At 38.8% G+C, this 22,406-nt stretch overlaps 2 protein-coding genes across 4 annotated transcripts in view; one reads left to right on the top strand and one right to left on the bottom strand.

The window, feature by feature from the left end:
• LOC119740937 (putative FERM domain-containing protein FRMD8P1) overlaps positions 1-13,080 on the bottom strand; it is a 39,198-nt gene extending 26,118 nt beyond the window's left edge. For 2 of the 3 annotated variants that reach the window (XM_038216432.1, XM_038216434.1), the window contains exons 1-2: positions 12,916-13,080; positions 1,928-2,133 (exon numbers count right to left, since the gene is read on the bottom strand). In XM_038216432.1, the coding sequence (XP_038072360.1) occupies positions 1,928-2,132 (205 nt within the window). In that variant the 5' untranslated portion in view covers position 2,133; positions 12,916-13,080. Of the gene's footprint in view, positions 1-1,927; positions 2,134-8,948; positions 9,180-12,915 lie in introns of those variants that run through there. The other variant, XM_038216433.1, reaches the window with a different exon arrangement.
• Positions 13,081-14,050: 970 nt separating this feature from the next.
• Positions 14,051-21,600, top strand: LOC119741596. Its single transcript, XM_038217412.1, has 5 exons — positions 14,051-14,150; positions 17,578-17,700; positions 19,146-19,226; positions 20,074-20,178; positions 20,721-21,600. Exons 1-5 carry the CDS (start codon positions 14,148-14,150, stop codon positions 20,865-20,867), a joined length of 459 nt encoding a protein of 152 aa, XP_038073340.1. The 5' UTR covers positions 14,051-14,147; the 3' UTR covers positions 20,868-21,600.
• Positions 21,601-22,406: the final 806 nt, after the last annotated feature.

Here is a 22,406-nt window from a genome sequence, read left to right as displayed (position 1 = left end):
AAAGAAAAAGTAAAAGTAAAAAATATCAGTGGAACACCTGATTATTTTTTAATTGTACCGTATAATAGCAAATTAAAGAGGGAAATGATTTAACAAGTAATTTAGTATTTAAAGTTATTGTCCAAGGTTACATGCAAATCTCCTATTTAATATGTCATGTACATAATCTGGAGGAAATGTGCATACTTTGTGCATGCGTAATTCCGTTACCGTAATTCCGTTACCATTTCGTAATTCCGTTACCACTTGGAAAAATGCCAAGAAATTACTATTTTAAAGTTTTTATTTTTCATTTATGTTTATAGTAGGGTCTTTTCTCAACATACATGATTTGAAGAAAAAAACAAGAAAATTTGTGAAATAAGTAACTTTTGCCATTTTTTTGGTAACGGAATTACGTGCTAATTTCGACATTTTTAAATGAAGGCCTACACTATATATATTTATATATATATATTTTTATATTTTTTTTTAATGACCCTGAGTAATGTTAGTAACTTGTAACGTCATAAAATAAATCAAATCTTTTCCCTATAATTCAGAAATAATACATACACAAAATTTTATTTTTTTACCAAATCTGAACGTTTTTAATCATAAATTGCAAAAATCACTGTTTTTACCAGAAATATGTATTTTTTTTTCAATTTCGTTTTTTGAACTGAATTCCCCATTTAATTGAGGTCTGGAAAAAGTACAAAAAAGGTTTAATATGTAAATATTTATTTTTGACATTTTTTGCTCTCCCATGGAGAATTGCCCACCTGCATACATGTACATGTACATATGTACATGTACATGTACATGTACTTGCACACACATTTGCCGTGCATTGCACTAGAGTTTAGATGAGTTAAAATGTATACATGTATATACATGAACTAGTACACTGTACGTGTACACTTTCAGGAAGGAAATCACCTTACCTTGACATGTAAGATGTACACACTGTAGCCACAAACACATGAAATACACAATGTACATGTATACAACCCAGTACTTAAAACTGTACATTATAAATCATGTAATATGGACAGGGTGCACTTTTTACATTACAATGTATATGTACACAAACACTTGGACTATGCTTCACAATTCCATTGGGACCGACCGCAATGGAAATAAGTTTTTAAAAACTTTTTTGCGTTATCCCCGCATTTTAATAATGATAACAGAGATGAATACAGCTAACAAACTGCACCAATGTTGTAACCGAGCTGGTAAGGTTACGCAGAAAAAATTCAAAGCCTGCACTGGGATATGATTTCCAGTAAATTTATCAAAATTTTATTACACAAAAACAAAAGTCATTCTTCAGCAGTCCAAAAATCTGTACATGTACATGTACAGGGTGGTGCAAAAAGAATGAAACCCACTTTTGACAGGAATTTTAACCTACAATTGTACTTACTTAATTTATTTGAACTTTTTTTTGGTTATAATTAATGTAGCGAAGTATAGCTCTTCAACCATACTTGATGAAAAAAACTATCAAAAAAAATCGCAAGAATAGTGTTATGCTAATTTGAATACACTAGTCACCAAATCACTGTTGTCCACGTGTAAGTCTAGTGTAGTGTTTTTTGTCTTCAAATCAGCTCCGGAGCTCAGTCAAGCAGATGGAATAAAGCCTTCCGTGGAGAAACAGGTTTGGCACATGAAATTTTTAAACTACCATATCTCAGAGACAAATATGCATTTGCAATCGTTTCTTCATCACTTATGTCTGATCAATGTTTTAATTACCATTAAATTGAATTTGTGAAAAATATGCTCAACAAGTAGGTGAAAATTGCTGTCAAAAGTGGGTTTCCTTCTTTTTGCAACCACTAGTAAACCTGTACACTGACGATCACAGTGGCGGATTTTTCCTTTTTGTACAACAAATACATGTACCGGGTATTCTACATCATCCTTCATAAATTACCTTTGATAGACCTAGTGGAGATGGTGCTCCCAAGTCTCTGTACGCCACCCACAGGGCTGAGAGGACCCTGCGCCTGCTGCTGTTGCTGCTCCTGCTGCTGCTGTTGCTGTTGTTGCTGTCGCTGCATCATGCTTCTACGTCCACTGATCTCACGCATCTGAACACACTCTGTGGCGTTTGACAAACCCATCAGATCCCCGGACATCCTGGTGAAAACCAGAGACAGAAATTATAATAAGCCAATCAAAAGGAAGTCACGCTTGAGCGGGGCGCATAGAAAAAGATGCCGTTTCCATATTCATGAAGGTCCTGGTTAAGGCCTGGCCAGGGAAGTGGTAAACACGTTATGTATAATGTGAGCCTGTAACAGTCAATGGTTTTATTCAACCTGTACCAACAAAAGTTTGTGTACACAGTGCAATTGTGGAGTCGAGGTCACTTTGAAAGCTTTGAAGAGGGCAGGGAAAGAGGTAAAAAATCTACATGTACCCAATATATTGCTGCTTTATTAATTACAACGTGTCCAGTACATCAGTAAACTGCAAATGAACATCACACTAACTTTTTTTTGCAGGCATTGTTAACATGGAAAACACTGCACATTCTACATTTGTACACCCCGACATTCATACGGTTGATGTACATGTACATGTACATTGTTTCAAACATACTGGTACAGTGTATAGATACACTGTACATGTACAACACATGTGCAAAATGTGTTCAAGTTCATTCCCTGTATGTATACAATACATAAACTACATTCTGACTTTGACAAAATAAACTTCATTTTTCAGTGAAGTCTGGCATAGGGTAAACTGGGGTAAAAACGCCCATGGGTTAAAAACGCCCACTTGACTTGTTTCCACTGCTAGTAAAAAATGACAAGATGAATTGTTCAATGGAATATATTTTTAATAAGTACAATGTAGATAAAAACTAATAATAAAAAGAATTAAATTCATTAACATATTTGAAGGGTACGTAGGTGCTGTTGAAAAAAATATTTAAAATTTTTTTTTTAAAAATGGCCGTCGAAGGTTTAGCCTATATCGCTTAAAATTATTTTATAAAAAAAAGTATCTTATATTTTTATTATTCTGTAGTTGATATATATTAAGAAGGGTTAATAACATAATTATAAATGATTACAATATTAAAATCTATTTTAATATTTGCTTAATAATGTTTTTTGAGTGGGCGTTTTTACCCCGGGCAAAATCAGGGGTCTCGGGGTAAAAAGGCCCAGTACTTTCCTTGATATCAAACTCTATTGCAGCCTCATTCATCTTCAACTGTTATAACTTTCTACAGCATTATGTTTGTTGTAGGAGTAAGTATTAGCTATAAGAGTCCCACTACATAAATATTAAACAGTCAGGCGCAGATCCAGAGGGGGTTTTGAGGGGACCCCCCCCCCCCCCCCCCCGCTGTGTCAAAAAAAAAATCATCATACAAATTCCTAAAAAATTAGTCGAACCCCCCCCCCCCCCCCCCCCCTGCTGTGACACCCAAACAAAAATTATACTGGTATAATGTCCGCCCGTTCGAAATACGGTACATCATTCTGTAATCAAGTGTTAATAACCGTCGAATTTGAACAGCACCCCCCAGTGAAATATGGTACCAGCCCACCCCCTCCCCCCCCCCCCCCCCCCCCCCCCCCCAGTTTTTGATTTTACGGAGGCAAAGTGTTCGGAGAAATAAACCTGTGTACATTTTCAGATTTTTTTGCTGATGAACCCCCCCCCCTGCGAAAACTCCTGGATCCGCCCCTGACAGTGTATTGCGTGAAGTGAGGAGGTACATGTACATGTAGGCGGTATCACATACTGACGTTACGAAGTGGCAAGGAATCTGGCATTTGATTAGTGGCGAATGCCATGGGTCTATGATATGTGAGCAGATTGGCTGATTAATTAGGCAAGACCCCGCCTCTTGACCTCCTAGATTTTGACCAATCAGCGGGCGCTTTCTATATCGGGTCTTCGGTCATTCACCGTTGCGCGTCATAGACAATGGATTAAAAAGCCCTGCGTCACGCACTCTGTTACCATGTTACACGATAACGCGCCCGGCTGTTGTTGCATTACGAAACACTGCATTCGAATTGACCAATCAAATGTTTAGTCCTGATTTGGGAATGAAATGACGTCACGATTAAGTAAAGTCGACTCCAATTGGCTGAGGTGCGAGATCACTTAAATCTGCATGCTTTGATATATCAGACGTCAGACAGGAGTCTGGGCTTCGTGGATAACGGGTGATACTCAGACTAGCATTTATTAGGGAATGCTCGAGAAATCATGAGCTCATGGCATTTTCTCAAGAAAAAAAACACACCTCTATGGTGATTTGAGTGTACTTTTAATAAGTAAAAATGACTAGAAATGGCTCTAAGACCCAACTGGACCGGTTTCTGCTCTCATGCTATAATAGCAGAGCTTCATCAGTAGTAAGCCAAATCCAGTATTTTATATTCGGCTAAATTAGTCGTGTCAAATGTTACGGTGCATAGATACACATAAGTGCATCTAATAACATTTTGCGTGAACCTTGTAATGAGTCCAATTCCCGGTTATTGATAAACCTTGATTTGACAAGTACACCTTTAAGATTTTTGGCCTTTTATAGGCAGGAATTGGTTCGCTGGGAAACAGATTGCATACATGTAATGTCAGGTGTTCCGGAATTAAATGCCAGTCTTCAGCAATACTTTTGTTAGCTGCTGGGTTTTGATGTGTGGTGTGTAGATTATCTTGAAGACTAGAGGTGGTTCTTTGGTCGTGTTTCATTCATGATGTATTGCTCACAGATTTCAAATTGTGTCTTTTATGACTGGCAATTTCCTCTTTCTTGTGGTTACAGAGTAGAAGTTTCTCCATGAATGCATTTCTTTTCTCTAAGAAATATGTCTTGTTGTCACAGAAATGTGCGTATCTTAGTACCGTAGTTCTCCTTGATAAAGCCTTAGGTTACCAGCAGTAGGCTAGCAGCAACATGGAACTACATGTATGATTTGGCTAAACAACTTTTAAAAACAAGATTGAAATAGATTTTTCAATATTGGCAGGTCTTATCATATTAACCTACAAGTTTGTTATGGGCGAATTATGTACTCTAATGTTCCACTTCCTTCCACATAAAAGTACCTGTTTCAAATGATCAAGTTTGTAGTTATAATTAACCAGTTGTGTTTGAAAAGTTATTTGTATTTGATGAAGTATCCCTCCATATTAAATTAATTACAAAAATATGACTATACTACAGGGAAACCTGTGGTATAGGAATTTTTTTTTTTGTAAATGTGGGCGGGCGTTTTTACCCCGAGGCCCGGGTAAAAACGCCCGCCAAACTTCCTCCCGAAAAGGGGGGAAAATGTCCCCTTATCAATATAATGACCATGATATTATATTTGCACCTGATAGAGGAGACATGTATTGCATAAAACCACACATTTATTTCCTGGTGTCTCCAAGTAGTACAGAGATATTTAACAAAAACCTAAAAATCGGGCGTTTTTACCCCAGTTTACCCTATTGCATTAAAAGCTAATATGTAAATTGTAAGATACATACACCGGCAGGCACCTTGTAACATGTTTACCGGTACATGTATAAAGGAACCTAGGTTTGTACTGTACAATACTATCATGACTATTAAGTTCTGCTAATTACATCATGCACACAACCAAACAGAAAAACCCAAACAGACACTTCTACTTTTTCTAGGATTAATGGCACCCTGGTGGGCTTTTGCATAATTTATGATTACAATACTTTATTATCCCAGTAAACGGCAAATCCATTGACCCTTTAAATACACATTAACGATACTCACAAGAATTAAAAACACACATTTAATGGAAAATCAAAATTACAAAAATTATTACCAAACTTGATTCCCTCTCCGGACTCCAGAGTACAAAATGCAGTGGTCAAAATTATTATCCAACAATTGTACAATGTACGTTGTATGGTATAACAGGAAGGTGTCTCTTTTTTTGGCATCTTCTGTACATGTTCTTAACAGACTACACATTATGCAAATTTATGGTAATCAATGGAACGATAGAATAGAAAAGACATCAATAATGCAGTACAAGTACTCTGTACAGTATAATACACACATAGCCTATGCACAATGTTTGTACATGTAGGCCTACAGGGGAAAATTTATATTAATTAACAAGCAATCAATGTTGAATGAGACTGACAAATTTAGGCAATAAATTCCAAAGATATATCCAAAGATTAAAAAATCATTACTTTGTTTAGGGCATTTTAGGGTATGGCAATTTGTGGGCTTACGTTTATTGTTGACGTCATCGCAGCCTTGGTGCGTCAATACTACAACAAAGGCTACATTTCCTTGGTTTCAGGAAACAGTGCTGGTTCAAGTGGGTTCTAAAGTTCATTGCTGGTGTTAACGTACAAACAAATGGTTTTGATGGGCAGGCTATCCAATATTGAGCCTATAAGGGGTGTTTCCTGGTTGGATGGTACAGTAAGCCCAGAAACTTGTGTGGGTGCCTTAACATGGATCAGGTACAGGGTGAGTCAAAAAGAAAGTGACCAAATTAGAAACACTGGTTTAAAAAATGTGGCTCCCTCCATTTCGTACACGCACGTAACATAGGGATAAATGCATGTTATTGATTAGTAAAATTTCACATGGTAATTTGCCTATTCCCAAGTTACCGGTATGTCTATTTTAATATTAAAGCCGGAGTCCATCATTTGCAGCTATCCAAAAAGAAACTGACGTAATTATTGACGAAAAACAGACTTGGTTGAAAGATAGTATGGGACTAAACTCCCTGTGAAATTATTCTTTCTGGCAAGCTGTCATTTTGAAGAAATCGATGAAAGAAGGCCTTTCCAACGGTGGAAATTTCCGTTAATTCTTTTTTTTATTCTGCAAAGCGCGCGCAAGCGTTGACACGACGTGCGCGCGGTTGCTATAATTTGTCGGATCGATGCGCGACATCGCGTAGCTGCAATCGTGTCAGTGTCTCAAACGCTGAATTCAGGCAAAATTCAAAACATGATTCAGCAAATTTTGATTTGAAATCGAGATCCTACAATGCTGTTTTTTCTCAGAATATAGGCCTACAGCTGAAGCTGAGCTGAACCTTCATCAGGTTAGTTGTTTAGCATCCTTCTTTAGATTTTGAGCATGTTTGTTGCTTCAAACGAACAAAATGCACAAATTACTAATGGACTTTACCTTTAAGATTACAAAATTCAGCTGTCCACTACAGATCATTTACCATTGTACGAACTGATGAATACCCATTAAATACAATTGAAACATAAAGTTTTCCCACCTCCATGAAGGAACATGGACTTGCATAGGAAATCAGACAAAAATTCGCCATCAATATTTCAGGGAAAAAAAAAATTTGACTTTCAAAACACAAAATCTGACAGTAAAAATAATGTTTCCATCTTGACTCAAACGATAAAATCTCAAATTTGTATTTGAATGCATAGATGTAATCTGTATCTCTTTCAGCTCAATAGTTTCCAATGGCATTTCATAGACAGCTATAAAAAAAAAATATTTTTTTAGTAAAACACGTATATTTTCTGATAGCATGGATCAATTTCAGTAATTCTTGTTTTCAGATGAGTGGAAGAACTTGTACTTCAATGGTGTTACAAATCTTATTGCTTTTTAAGAAAAAAAAACATTAATCCATGTCACTTTCAGTTTGATTCGTCATGAATGGAATATGTTCACTTTCAGTATCACATTTTTCAGATGGTTAACTGTCCCAAGTTTATACATTTAATTTGCTGTTGTACAAAGCGATGTGAAAACATAAAACACATCATACTCCCAATGCATGATTGTGAATTGAAGAGGTCATACTTATAGTATTACATGTAAAATATATTCAAAATATAATCTTAACTGAACAAGATGTTTAGATTGCACGCCCACATTTGTGTACAAATGTATTTAAAGAGGTTGTGGAATGCTCGAAGACATTTCCGTCATTTTTCGGGTATATGTAGCCTAAGGTGTGATGAAATAAATATGACTATTGTGTCTGTCCTGAAATGAGTACAAAAGGTACTTTTGAGAGCTGTTTTTTACATGTAGGTCCTGTTTTGACCCGAACGTGCAATTTGTATAAAAGTCGTCATAAGGGGCAGCAAACAAAACATAGTAAATCGTGACGTAATAAACAGGACTCGTTTATAATACGCTGTATTGGGAGTCCTGTTTATTACGTCACGATTTACTATGTTTTGTTTGCTGCCCCCAACGACGACTTTTACACAAATTGCACGTTCAGGTCGAAACAGGACCTGAAAAACAGCTCTCAAAAGTACCTTTTGTACTCATTTCATGACAGACACAATAGTCGTTTTTATTTCATCACACCTTAGGGTACATGTACATACATGTATACCCGAAAAAAGACGGAAATGTCTTCGAGCATTCCACAACCTCTTTAAAAACATGTACATGTATCACACTACAATGACTACATGTACATGACTGCTATTTAATATTCAAGAGAGCAGCATCCATGTAAATTGAGTATGGTACCATAAAATTAATCCTGTCAAACTTTTAGATTATTTATAGCCCTAACAGTCCTGAATCCTCCAATTTTAATTCAATTTTGCACAACCCCTAGGGAGTTAGGGTTAATGATGACAAATAAACTGTTCCAATGTCAATTTATGCCAAACACAATGGCTTTGAAAAGTAAATACAAAATAATCTGAAACTTGAAATGTACCATATGTTACAAGTTTGAAACACTTCATGAAAACAAGACTAAAACAACAACAAAATTGACATACCAACTGTTGAAATTTAAACTGTTCAAATGTCAATTTAGTCGAACACAATGGCTTTGAAAAGCAAATCATTTATAAGAGGATCTGAAACTTGAAATGTACAATATTTTAGAAGTTTGAAACACTTCATAAAATCAAGAATAAAATTTAAAAAGGGAAAAAAAATATCCTCTAGCTAAATCACTAAATATTGTACATACCTTTAGTACAAGCTTGAGTTTGGTTGAGAATGGACCACGAAATGAATTGCGGAGCAAAAACACTTTTTCAACACAACCGTCACAGTTCCGTGAAAACCAACTAGTTTAACAAACACACGCTTGACTTATTAAATCCACAGTGCCCAATCCAATGACAAACACACGGATAATAATAGCGAGGCATTCTATTGGCTGCTTTTAGTGCTTGATGTCACAGCTCGGTTATCTGGTGGGCAAATAATAGTGGGAGGTAGCGCAAGCCGGTATCGGAGTTAGATTTGCCCAGTCAGGATCACCAAAGTTTGAACTCGGAAAATTCCAGAAGTCAAACAAAACTGATCTAGGTCAACTTGGACTTCAAGTTACTCATTTACAAATGTAACACTTTTTCTTTATTATTTAATTCTTTGCATGTCATGTTGCTAGAATTCCCCTCCCCCCCCCCCCAGTTATTTCTGGCATGTCTGGGAATGGGTGAATTATTAACAGCCAAAAGACTTTGTCAAGTTTAGGGCCATTCAGGATCAGTCAGCCAGCTGTCACACACTACATGTGTTTACTTTTTTATGACATCCAGTGAATCATTATGATCAAATGTTATGCAAATGTAGAAACTTAATTAATAGACACCAAAAATCAAGTGATCATGCGTGCACATTTGACTCCGAGTGTTCTGTACCTAACAGTCCTGAATCCTCCAAGTTGAATATAATTTTGACTAGTAAGGTTTTTCGTAAAAACTTAATAGTAGTTTTATTTGTTGTTGTTTGCAAATGTATATTCCCTTTAAGTTTGGGAAGCCTATCAGCTTCACATACCGGTACATGTTGCAAGGGCAGTCTACCATTATTGTTATGTTACGTCACAACAAAGTACCGATACTGTAGGAAAAGTGAACAGAGGATACAGGGTTAGACCAAGGTTATTGGACAATGTTGGAACAGCCATGCAGTGAACGGTGACATAATATAGTAAAACCTGTAAGCATAAGAATGTACTTTCATTTTTGCTGATTTCCAACGAGTACATTGTATCCCCACACAAGGGTGGACCAAGAACCAAATTTTCAAGGGGGGGGGGGAGGGCTCGAGTATTTTATTTTGTTTTTAAAGTTTTTTTTTAAAGGGGAAAGGGAGTAAGTACATTATTTAGTATCGTATGCTATTTCCACAGACCACAGGAAATGTTCGCATGAATTGTTTTGGGTGCCCCCCCCCCCCCCAAAAAAATAACCCCAAAAGTCTACATGACATGCTGTGACAAAATATTCTTCAATTTAACGTAGGATTTAATTTAAAACAATACCTGAAAGAAAACTAGTACTTTGGAAAAAAAACGGGAAAGCCAATGTAGGATTTGAATAAAAACGTCAAAGCAAAGAAAACTAAAAAGAAAAAAAAAACCTGCGCTATTTTAGTGTGCTATAGGCCTACATGTATTGTAGATAATAGCCGTTTGAATTTTTGAAATCAGACAAGGCCTTACTTAGATATTTTGAAAATTCGTCCCCTGTGTACTTTTTGGCACACTTATCTACATGTATGAGAAACTTGGAAAAAATTGGGGTGTGTTTTGCCTTATTTACACTAACATACCTTCTTATTTTGGTTAACAATTTCAGAATTCATAAATTCAACAATTATTGATTCCGGCAATCTGGGATTTAGAATACATACATGTAAGCCCGAGGGATGTTCCAGTTCCAACAAGGGGATGTTGAAACAGTTAAAATTTTCATTTGAGACATACCGGTAAACTAAAGTTGATAACATTGATATGTTGTGAAAAGAAACTGATATCAGTGAGACTTTTAGACAATCAATACTTTTCTGAATATGGTAAATTTTATTTGTTTACTACTTTCCGTTATATAAACAAATGAGTAAACAAAATCCAATTACAAATTCTCATTTTATAACTAAACATTTTTTGGTTTTTTACTTTTTTTGTCAGTATTTTATTGATTAAGACCCATACATATATGTACAACTTATGAAAATACTTTCTTTTCTTTGGAATGCTATGGCATTGCCATGGAAACTGATGTAATTAGCCAAATAAGAAACCTAGTAACATGCTCATTGAATGAAGTAATTCAATCAAGTAATTTTTTTGTATTCTATGATAATTTCACTGTGATCTGTTGACTTTGTCGACTTCAAGTTCTTGTACCCTGTAACCTGTACATGTACATGTACACGAAAAGTTTCGGCCTACAAATTCAATACAATACATTAAAGCCTACAGATGCTAAAGCAGAAAAAGGGCTGTGCGAGTGGACACCACTTGATCACCCAAAAACACAATGAGAAATGGCTTTCACCTGCATGAAGCATACTCCCGGGAAATGAACGTGACCTTTCAGACGCTTATTGACGCATTTCAGTAGGACCCCAACTTCATTCCCGTGCCACGCCATAGTGAAAGAATGCGTGCACAGTGTATGGAGTTGAGGTTGATGCGACCGTGGAAGTTGCACGCGAGAAGAACTATCGCAACATCGGCCATGTATGTACATGTAGGTAAAAGATTGGCAGTGGATATTTTGCCGGAGACGGCAAACCTTTAGTAAACGTTAGTTTGCAGGATATGCACTGAACATGGGCAGTTACTGGTTTTTTGTACTTAAACATTTTCCGGTGACAAATTTTAGTCTGGCTCCATGCCAATATTATCGTTGTAACCTCGTATTCACAAGATGGGATTCAGACCATTTTATAATTTCGGACTTTATTTCCCTTTTAAAAAAATCCTCCAGAGCCACAAATCTGAAAAAGAAAATGTAATACTCTGCAATAAAATGTTTGAGACATGTTAAAATAATAAAAGAAGAATATTCTTATTTATTTGGGGATGGGAAAAAAAGCTTAAAAATGTGGCGGGGATCGGGATCGAACCCGAGTCATCCCGCTCACTAGAGCTTTTGCTTAACCACTACACCAAACGTGCTACACAACTTTTGATGGGAATTTGATACATCTTATAATTCAGCCCTATCTTAAAGAGTACAGCGCCCTCTGTTGGTATGGATTGCCGCCGGCAAACCTTTAGTAAACGTTAGTTTGCCGTCATTACCTCCGGCAAAATATCCACTATCTAAAAGATTCGGGCGGCTATTTCTTGAAACGCGAGACACGAATCATTCATAGGCCTACATCTTACAATCTAATCCAGGTACGAGATCGATGAAGACATTGAACAGTGTTGAACATCAATATTTACATGGGTCATAAGTTGCAGCAAACGATTATTTTTTGCGCCAATCGTTTTTTTTTGTTGGCGGAACCCATGGCTGGACTCACTATTCAGTCCAAATAGAATGATGTCATCGTACTGAATAATTAATGGCGTCATCGTGGCTTGATCAAGCGGCTGTTGTTATACATTTCCAGCGACGTCGCTAGATTTAGGAAGCAAGTTCCCATCCCAGGGCTTACTATTGGAAACGAGGTTGGTATGGATTGCCGCCGGCAAACCTTTAGTAAACGTTAGTTTGCCGTCATTACCTCCGGCAAAATATCCACTATCTAAAAGATTAGGGCGGCTATTTCTTGAAACGCGAGACACGAATCATTCATAGGCCTACATCTTACAATCTAATCCAGGTACGAGATCGATGAAGACATTGAACAGTGTTGAACATCAATATTTACATGGGTCATAAGTTGCGGCAAACGATTATTTTTTGCGCCAATCGTTTTTTTTTGTTGGCGGAACCCATGGCTGGACTCACTATTCAGTCCAAATAGAATGATGTCATCGTACTGAATAATTAATGGCGTCATCGTGGCTTGATCAAGCGGCTGTTGTTATACATTTCCAGCGACGTCGCTAGATTTAGGAAGCAAGTTCCCATCCCAGGGCTTACTATTGGAAACGAGGTTGAAAATAAAGTAAGCCCTGGGGACGAGGTTGCCCGCCCCCGGCCCCATCTCCCACCTCATCAAATTCAAAATTCATACGATACCTGCCGTCGTCCGTTGATAAACTGCTGACTGAGCACGTAGCGCTACTTTATTAGTGTCAACTACCACCAGGATCTTCTTCAACTTTTCAAGCTTCACGATTCTAGCTTTTGCTTCACAGCCGAGAAAGCCAACTTCAAGTTCACGCCGGCTAGCGTTTCACGGCCGTACATCAGTACATGTACATGTACTGTGCCCAGGGTGACCGTAAGGTCAGAGCCAAATTCTGCTAAATGCGCATCAAAAATCTGTCAAATTTATCAAAAGTCTGCCAAATTCCCCAGAATTACTCGAAATATACTATAAACACTTAAAATCACATGCAGATTGGTAGGATTGCCTTAATTAAGATTCAAATTACATAATAAACAATCTAGTCAAATAAAGATGTTGTTAAATTATTGGTAAATTTGGGGCAAAACGTGGATCCGGCCATGCATGACGAAGTCCGTTTCCCAGTGAACCTCAGCACCTATACCAGCCAACCTGTGGTTTGTTTGAAAAAGATTGAAGCTGTTTTAAACAAATGTGCACTTTTTGGCTCACATTTGCTGTTTTTCTGTCCAAAAAAAAACATTTTTGCAGAATTCTGCCAGAAATCTGCCAAATAAATCCATTCTGTCAAATTTTCTGTCAAACTCGTTTTTTAACAAAAATTCTGTCAAAGTTAGCCGAAAATCGGTTAAAACGGTCACCGTAAGTGTGCTCATTGAATGCACGTTCCATGATATAGTGGAGATTTACGTACACAGACTAGACTTTGTGTGCATTTTCCTAATGCCCGTTGCAGTCTTGTTCCTAGACGCCAATTATACTTAGCTTGTTTATAAAATCAAAACCATTTTGTACACCTCGGCTTCATTTCAGCTTGGCTTTCAAATCGGCACAAGAAAGGTATGTATGGTTATCGATATTATTTTGTAAAGCCTCAGATTCTCAAACCAAACAAATATTACTGAAATTATGGTTATATGTTCCTTGACAAGAAAATAGACACCTGTCAGTACTAGTGGACTAATATTACTCTTGAGGTTGCAGCCCGTTCCGAAGGTGTTGTAACCATAATTTGAGAAATTGCACAAAACGCCGCGCCAGCGCTTTAAAATGAGGGCGCTCTTCATTCTATCCAGCAACAACAAATTTAAACTACATGACTCATGAGGTATAAAGTTCAGCGTCCAAATTCCTGAATTCAAGAAGTTGAGTGCAACTTGCCCGGAAAATTCGACGGAAAATGGTAAGGAAATGTATATCCTCACAATGTTAATAGCTCGGAAAAAAATGTTGCAACCTGACTCCACTTTTTCTTCACATACCATCTCAGTCAATGAAGGTCATTCATTGCAAAAATGATACGAAGTGGCTAGCTGGAGTTACCCAGCCCTGAGTTTTATCATTGGGTTGTCTAATAGACAACCCAATGATAAAACTCAGGGCTGGGTAACTCCAGCTACGAAGTGGCTATCGTTACGGCACTAGTTGTTTAGCGCCCTCTACGATATTTTTTTGATACGCACGCAGGTATATAATTATTTGTTTCCCCACGATTTTTCAAGCAGTGCGCCAGCTCAGCCGATAGAGGGTAGGATCTTGCACCGCGAGGTTATGGGTTCGAATCTCAGTTTTGCACTCGAATTTTTTTCCTTTTCTAACCTGAGGCTTTGGAGGATTTTTTTTAAAAGGGAAATAAAGTCCGAATTTCATAAAGTTTAAATTCACTTTTTTCCTTCTAATTTTATATTTTCTTGTCATGTTTTTTTTATAAAAGTTGCCAGGTTGCAGTCTACCGTAACGATAGAAAATGGGAAATGCGTTACGGCTGCCGTAACAATAGCCACTGCGAAAATGATAAGACAAACCTAATCTGGGACTGTGAAAATTTCCAATTTGTTATGAAAATGTAAAGTTAGAAAGTTTTCTTGACTCTCCATAGACTTTACACACAATTGCGGAAGTGGCGTCAGGTTGCAACATTTCTTTCTCCATTTTTCCCTTCACAGTGACCTAGTAATTATATGAGCCATCACAGGCATCAGAAAGTGATAATACGTACGTATGCCCTAAACTTAAGGCCAAAAAAGAAATCCCCTGTTTCTGGTAATGGTATGGAGCTTGCCCCAAAAGTGGTGCGGCGACGCAGGTTGTTTTTTTCCCCAAACTTTTTTTTCTTCTTCAAATGTCGGCTGATGTTGCAGATGACACGTCGATCCCCTTAAAACTCTCAAAAATATCCTTCAGAGTGGAGCTTGAGGTAACCTCAGTAGTCAGTAAGGCCGTAAGGCTTATGATCTCGACCGACATGAATATTCTTTGGGAAATTTGGATAGTCAAGACAAAAATCAGAGAAAACGGTAACGTCAGACCTAGTCCGAAAATTTGGGACTCTCAATACTGTGTATGAGATTGAGAGTCCCAAAACTAATAAGGTAGGGGCCTACTGAAAACATGTAATACAAGAAAATAGACTGGCACATGAAACAACCAGTCCAACAACTCTTCAGTACTGCACCAATCAATATTATATCTAGGATGTCGGTAGCCCGACTGCGTCTGGCCGTACAGTACTATCGCAAGCTCTGTAGTACGGCCAGACGCCCGATGCTTCCACAGAGACTGAATTTTTTTGGCCGCCGATGTAGCGATTTTGCTACATCTTTCGATCGCGATTATCTTTTCATCCAGGACACAAATTTCCAAAGTTAAGGTTCGTAGTCATAGAGCAACTCATACCTTTTCGAAAAAACGTTCTTTGGTCTCAATATTTTCATCCATCTGGCCACAAGACGAATTTCAGTCATCAGATTCCACAAATATCGTCCCCCATGCGATTTCAAAATGGCGGCCGCGCTGTAATGTATGCAATATGCAGGCGCGCCCGCGCAAACTCATGAATATGCATTAACAGCCTGTGACGTATGACCTCGTGTTTTTGGACGTGCGTGCGGCGGGGCCGTACGTCCAAAAACACGAGGTCATACGTCACAGGCTATTATGCATATTCATGAGTTTGCGCGGGCGCGCCTGCATATTGCATACATTACAGCGCGGCCGCCATTTTGAAATCGCATGGGGGATCGCATGGGGGACGATATTTGTGGAATCTGATGACTGAAATTCGTCTTGTGGCCAGATGGATGATAATATTGAGACCAAAGAACGTTTTTTCGAAAAGGTATGAGTTGCTCTACGACTACGAACCTTAACTTTGGAAATTTGTGTCCTGGATGAAAAGATAAATGCGATCGAAAGATGTAGCAAAATCGCTACATCGGCGGCCAAAAAAATTCAGTCTCTGTGGAAGCATCGGGCGTCTGGCCGTACTACAGAGCTTGCGATAGTACTGTACGGCCAGACGCAGTCGGGCTAGGATGTCGGGTACTAGGTCACTATTTCTACAAATTTCTCCTTAGTCAGGCACCAGACACTGAATGAAGAAGTCAGTCTTGTCAAACAGTTGGACAATGGATGACATGTAGAAGTCTAGGCTTTTAGCCTCATTTTGAAATCACTTGACTTCCCTCTCTTGTGCAAGCCACTGCCAAATATTGAAGAAAAGTCTCCTTTAAAAATTGAATTGAGTCTTCAAACTTGGTTGGTGAAATACTGAAGAACTTTTCTTTTGCCCAGTAACAGTTTTGGAGAAATTTGCTGGTTAAAGAGTGAGTAAAGTTGGCCTGATCTTCTTTTGCATCGTTTTGAGCACTTAAGGTCCCATACTCACTGGTTTGATTATTTTTCTGATTCTTGACTTTGGAGGATTTATTTTTAAAGGGAAATAAAGTCTGAAATTGTAAATGGTCTGATGGTCTGATTACATGTACCACTACCATTCCGTGGATATGAAGTCACAACGACAATGTTGGCATGGAACCGGACAAAGATTTGTTACAGTCCAAATTCCCCAAAAACAGTCCCAGTGCATACAGTGCCGTTCTGGCTTAATATCATTAAGTTATTCTAAGGCCTACTACAAGAGAAAGCCGGATCCACGTAAATATCCATTGCCTACCAAAAAATACACGAAAGAAAACATCCGTTTTTGGGCGATCGTGAAGTGTAGGGCCCCTGTTTTGTTTTGATCAAATTAGAATCAAAACTGTTTTTTATTGCTCAAAAATCACCTTTACAAATCAAAAGCAGACTTTTCTCAATTCTAATGACACCCGTTTTGCAATTTTGAACAGATTCTTTGGGTAGAAATCACGATTTTCCTGCACGGTTTGTGCGTTGCGATTCAGCACGCCACGCTGTCATCGTCATTTTACCCCCAAATTTCCTTCAAAAAAATTGAAACCCTGCCCTCTATCTGTGGCATACCTGTTTATTGAGAATGTCGCCAACTAGTTTGGTAGGTCCAATAATTGTAAAGTGGATTTTGTTCCCTTATACTATAGGAACCGGGCCCTACACTACACGATGGCCAGTTTCGGGGGCCTGACAGTCGGTCATTTCAGAAATGGTAAAAGAAAAAAAAACGTGGCCCTGAGAAAATTTGAATCAGGAAAGGCATAAAAAATTAAATGCCTGCTGATTATTACTTTATTAGATATGTACATGTAGAGTCACAATCTGTGCAGTATACTATACGCCTGTATGATTGTTAATTCTTTTTTCTTCTCCCCCCCCCCCCCCATGATTTTGCACCTTTTGTTTGCTACTACTAGAGCGACTGGGCTTCATGCACGCTGTGTAGAACAGGACAACAAGGACTAGAGGTTCTTCAGAGGGCACAGCAACGACAAGTGGAATGGCCACAACAGCCTCATCATACGAAGCCCCCAATACAGGTAGCATAAGCCAATTATTTTGTCGATTACGGTTTGCAATAACCGGTACACCTGCGAAGCTGCAGGCTTCATGTCCCCTAGGCATGTTTACTGCAGGCCGTTACCAAGTTAGTCAGCCGGTCATAAACTCTGCAAGCATGGTCAGGCCGCTGTAGAGGTAAAGAGCCCTATCGACAAGCTGAATCTCATCTACTTTTGGGAACTTTGGCTGCTGGACCAAGGAAATTCCGAGCAAACCTCCCACACCCACATTAGTTTGAATACAGTGTGTGATGACTTTTAACCTGTACCTAAAGCTTCCCAAATCTTCCAAAATCCTCTTTGAAAATGGAGGATTTTTGCAGGATTGAGGCTAGTGCAAAAATGTGTGGCTGATTTTGGAGGATGCACTGTGTCAAGGTCTTGGGCCGGACCTTGTGTTGTTTATGCTCAGCGATGCATGAATGTTGGCGTACATTATACTTGAAATCCTCCGCACTGCTCCTGGATGTCACTGGCTCTGCCTGAACATTTTGACAGTGAATTGCTGGAGGATTTTGCAGGATTGAGGCAGTGGTCAGTCACGTCACCCCTTCAAGGACCACACTCGGGAAATAACAGAGGATTTTGCAGGATTGAGGCTGTATGCAATTTTAACATGGAGAAAGTTGGAGGATTTTACAGGATTGAGGTTGCTTCCTAGCAAAAATGCCTAAGGAGTTAAGGTTAATGATGCCAAAGTTCTCAATGCTGGATTCAATTTGAGTTGTTAACACCTCCACTACTGCCGCGGTTTGACTATGCGCTTGCCAGGGATTGGCTGCGTTGGGAACAAAAAGAAATCAAGACTTGAACTGAGACTACAGCCAAGACCAGGCTAAATACTATAATAACAAGTATAACCTTTGGGAGACATTAGCATCATACCTTTGGGAGACACGTCGAATTAGGGAGACATTTCAATGTCTCCCTAATTCCATATCCCCTACTTAGAGGCAAAATTTTGCTGTCGCAAATAGGCTAGATCGATTGCTCGTGGTCCAGTTAAGGGTCATCAAAGTTGGAAAAAAATGTGTGCACAAGTGTATGGGAATGTCTCCCTAATACCCAATTATCGTAATTATTCTTATTATTATTGTTTATTTCTGGTATTAATGAATCCAAGGATTCTTTTTAAAGAAACATGAGGAGAGGAGACAATGAGAAGAAATTACAGTTTTAGAGGCGGGAGGAAACTCTAGAAAAATATTCTGTGGAAAACCCACGGAATCAGGAAATGACTGAAAACTTAATCCACATGTTGGCCCAGGCGGGATTCGAACCCGGGTCACAGCGGTGGAAGGCGAGGAAAGCACTGCAACGTCAACCTGACTCATCCCAGTGCAACATGCCAGTTCATCCATTTACTCGCCGGATAATTTTTGTGTCCATTTCATTTTGTTTGTTTTTCCCCTGTTTTCTTTCAGGATGCCATGAAGCATACCACCATCGATGACGCTTTCAGCAGCATCTTACAGTACATGTCCACTACAACCAGACAGTGCCGGGTATGTAAATTCAGGACTAGAATATACTCTGTTTGCAGGAGTGCTATCTCATGAAACTAAAGAGACCAAACTAATTATCTAAAGTGCCCTACATGTATGCAAAGATGTTCAGTATAGCCATGACAAAATGGGCCACAGCATACGTGTTGCATCTTTACCGTCCATCAAGTTTGTTAGTAGATAAATTTGTTAAACCACTTACAGTCATGAAAAGTGCATACATGTATGTGTTCCATATACCATGCGCACTATGTGATAACTTATAATGTACTAATAGAAATAAGTATTACTGATAGAAATAACAGAAAATGTTCTCAATTTGAATTGTTCAGGTCTCTATCTCACAGTGCATTTCAGACTTAACCCTTACTCCCTAGGCATTTTTGCCAGGATGTAACCTCAATCCTGCAAAATCCCCCAACTGCCTCCATGTAAAAATAGCATACAACCTCCGTTATTTCTTGAATGTGGTCCTTGGAGGGGTGACCACTGCCTCAATCCTGCAAAATCCTCCAGCAATCACTGTCAATATGATGATGAGGCAGAGCCAGTGACATCCTGGAGCAGCGCCGAGGATTTCAAGTGTAATCTAGGCCTATGGCGGAGCAAAAACAGCACAAGGTCCGACACAGTGCATCCTCCAAAATCAGACACACATTTTTGCCATATAGCCCAATCCTGCAAATTCCTCCATTTTGCAAAGAGGATTTTGGAGGATTTGGGAAGGTTATGGAGAGATTATTTTATGTACATGTACAAGTTGGAGAAAACTTTCCAATTGGAGGATGGTATTAGTTCTTCTAAATGCTGTCTATGTGTCCATGTTTTTTGTATTTTTTATTCACAGCGGTATTACCGGAGCTCCCCTCCAACTCAACACAATCCTTCCGACAAACTGCACACCAGAAGGTTCCACACACCGCAATATACAGAGTTGCACACGAAACACCCAGTAAGTGGGCATTGTTAGTGTGATTATTTCTTCTTAATCTTTTGCATATGATATTTGTATTTCAAAAGCTGTTATGCCCCACACACCTTCAGATCTGGTACGACTGTGAAATGATTTTGACCCCCCAAAAAAATGAATTAATGGGTACATGGCTGCAACTTATAATCTTGATTCTTCCATCTGAAGTGAATTAAATATGACTGAAAAGTGTAATCAAACATTTTGAACTCTTTACGCATGAATTCATGTAGATGATAGTTCAAAGCAGTTCCACCAGTTCACAATAAGTTATCAACTTCAAAGTTTCAACCTTTCGTCAGATGACCTAATCCTTTATAACTAAAGAATAAGGTCATCATCTTTTGTGGTATTGAAAACAGTAAACGGTTGTTCTGTAGCATGTGAGTTTTTGCTCTTCTTGTTCTCGGTTTCATGCTCTAAAAGCTGTTTTGAATAAATTTAATGTAGACAAAGTGAGATCAAACAAAGAACACAAGAAACCCTCCATGGTTTATGTTGTACTTTTTGTCTTTGTCATACAGTTGCTTCGTTCTGAAGATGTCCATGTGGTAGTAGCACCAGGAACCTATGCAGTGACTGCCGGTGCGTGGGGCACCGCTCAGCAACAGACCACCCATGTGGTTCACGTCAACCAAGGACAGAGCGTCGACTTAGACTTTGTACTTTAGCAGTGTGTCATTGGTTTCCATCATCATTGCTGTGAAATATCAGTAGGCCATCAGCCTCGATCAAAATTTTGGCCACCGGTATCAAGTGAGGGGAATAATCGTCATTGCGATTCTTAGCAAGGTATACACCTCGGGAGTTGGAAAATATGTGATAGCATTGCAGCAGTGGCAGCTTTTTGGGTGTCATCACCTTTTTTTCAAAATGTCCATCAAAATGCTTGTTACCACTCTAGGGGCGGTATACCTTGCGCATGCTCACTATAATCGTTTATGCCCTGATTTGATACTGACCAAACCCCCTGGCTGATGGCCTACAGGGAAGCATTGAAAAGAACCGTGATATTGTACATGTGTATTCGTGTCTGGTCTCCCGACTGCAAACGGCACTGCAGCATATAGAAATGAACAGCAGACTGTTTTTGCCGTTTAGCTTCAATGTGGTTTCATAAGGTGTTAGCGAAAACGTGGCTTTCTCTATGGCTTTAGCTTCATCGCCACCTTCAGAATCTTCTTTACAGAAGCCTGCAACCAAGGGAAATTCTCGAAACCACACATTGACCTCGCACTGTCGTATTTTGATATTCCTGCAACAGAAAATGTACCTACATGTATATTAGGGCCCCAGTGTCAAGTCTGGGGTCTAAAACCATGAAGCTGGCGCCTGCAGAACCAGACCTGTAAGCATTGCCGATATTTCGCAAACCCCTATAGCCTCCACTTGTACTTGACTGGGCCCAATTTCATAGCGCTGCTTAACAGCCGACTTTGTGCTTACCGAGCCTCCATCTATTTCATAGGGACCGTTAAGCAGTAAGCACAGCAAAAGCACGCTTAACCCCAGAAGAAAACTTTGCTTAAATTAGTGACGTAACAATAGAAATCTCCATGCGCGCGCAACTGTTAGCATGAAATAGTGTTTAAGCAGCTGCATGATTTTCTGCTATAGTAAGCACAACTTTTCTGCTTACTGTTAAAAGTAAGCTGCAGCATTACAAAATATACAGCCACTGAGGCACCTCTAGTGAGAAAGTCTACGCAATGAAGAAATTTCACTCAAAAAAGTTTAATCACAAAAGCTGGTAAAAAGTTGGAACAAAGGTTCACATACAAAACTTGTGGGAGGAGAATACATGTTACTGATTTGCATCAACCTCCAGCTCTCTTGTTTTCACAAGAATGAGCCCAGATATCTGAATTAAATATAAGACAAATGATGGAAGTTTCAAGTGCAAAGGTAAGAATAATTTCATGAAGTGACTGGCAGAATGTGAGTGGAATGGAACATTCTGTCTTTCACCACATGAAATTATTCTTTCCATTGCATTAATTATTTGTTTTGTACAACGCCTGAATCAATCCTCGTCAGAGCCATGTAAAAGCGCCGCCAATTGTGTGACCGTGCAATTGAACTTCTATTTCCCATGGAATGGAACTTCTATTTTTTTGCGGTTGGGACGACAAATTCAGTGATCAACGACCCACCAATCAGCTGCTAGGGATTTATTCAGGTGTTCTATAATAGACCTAAAACATAATAAC

Source organism: Patiria miniata, unplaced genomic scaffold (genome assembly GCF_015706575.1).
Source record: "Patiria miniata isolate m_02_andy unplaced genomic scaffold, ASM1570657v1 HiC_scaffold_5, whole genome shotgun sequence".
Classification (NCBI taxonomy): Eukaryota; Metazoa; Echinodermata; class Asteroidea; order Valvatida; family Asterinidae; genus Patiria; species Patiria miniata.
This window is presented reverse-complemented; position numbering and strand designations above follow the sequence as displayed.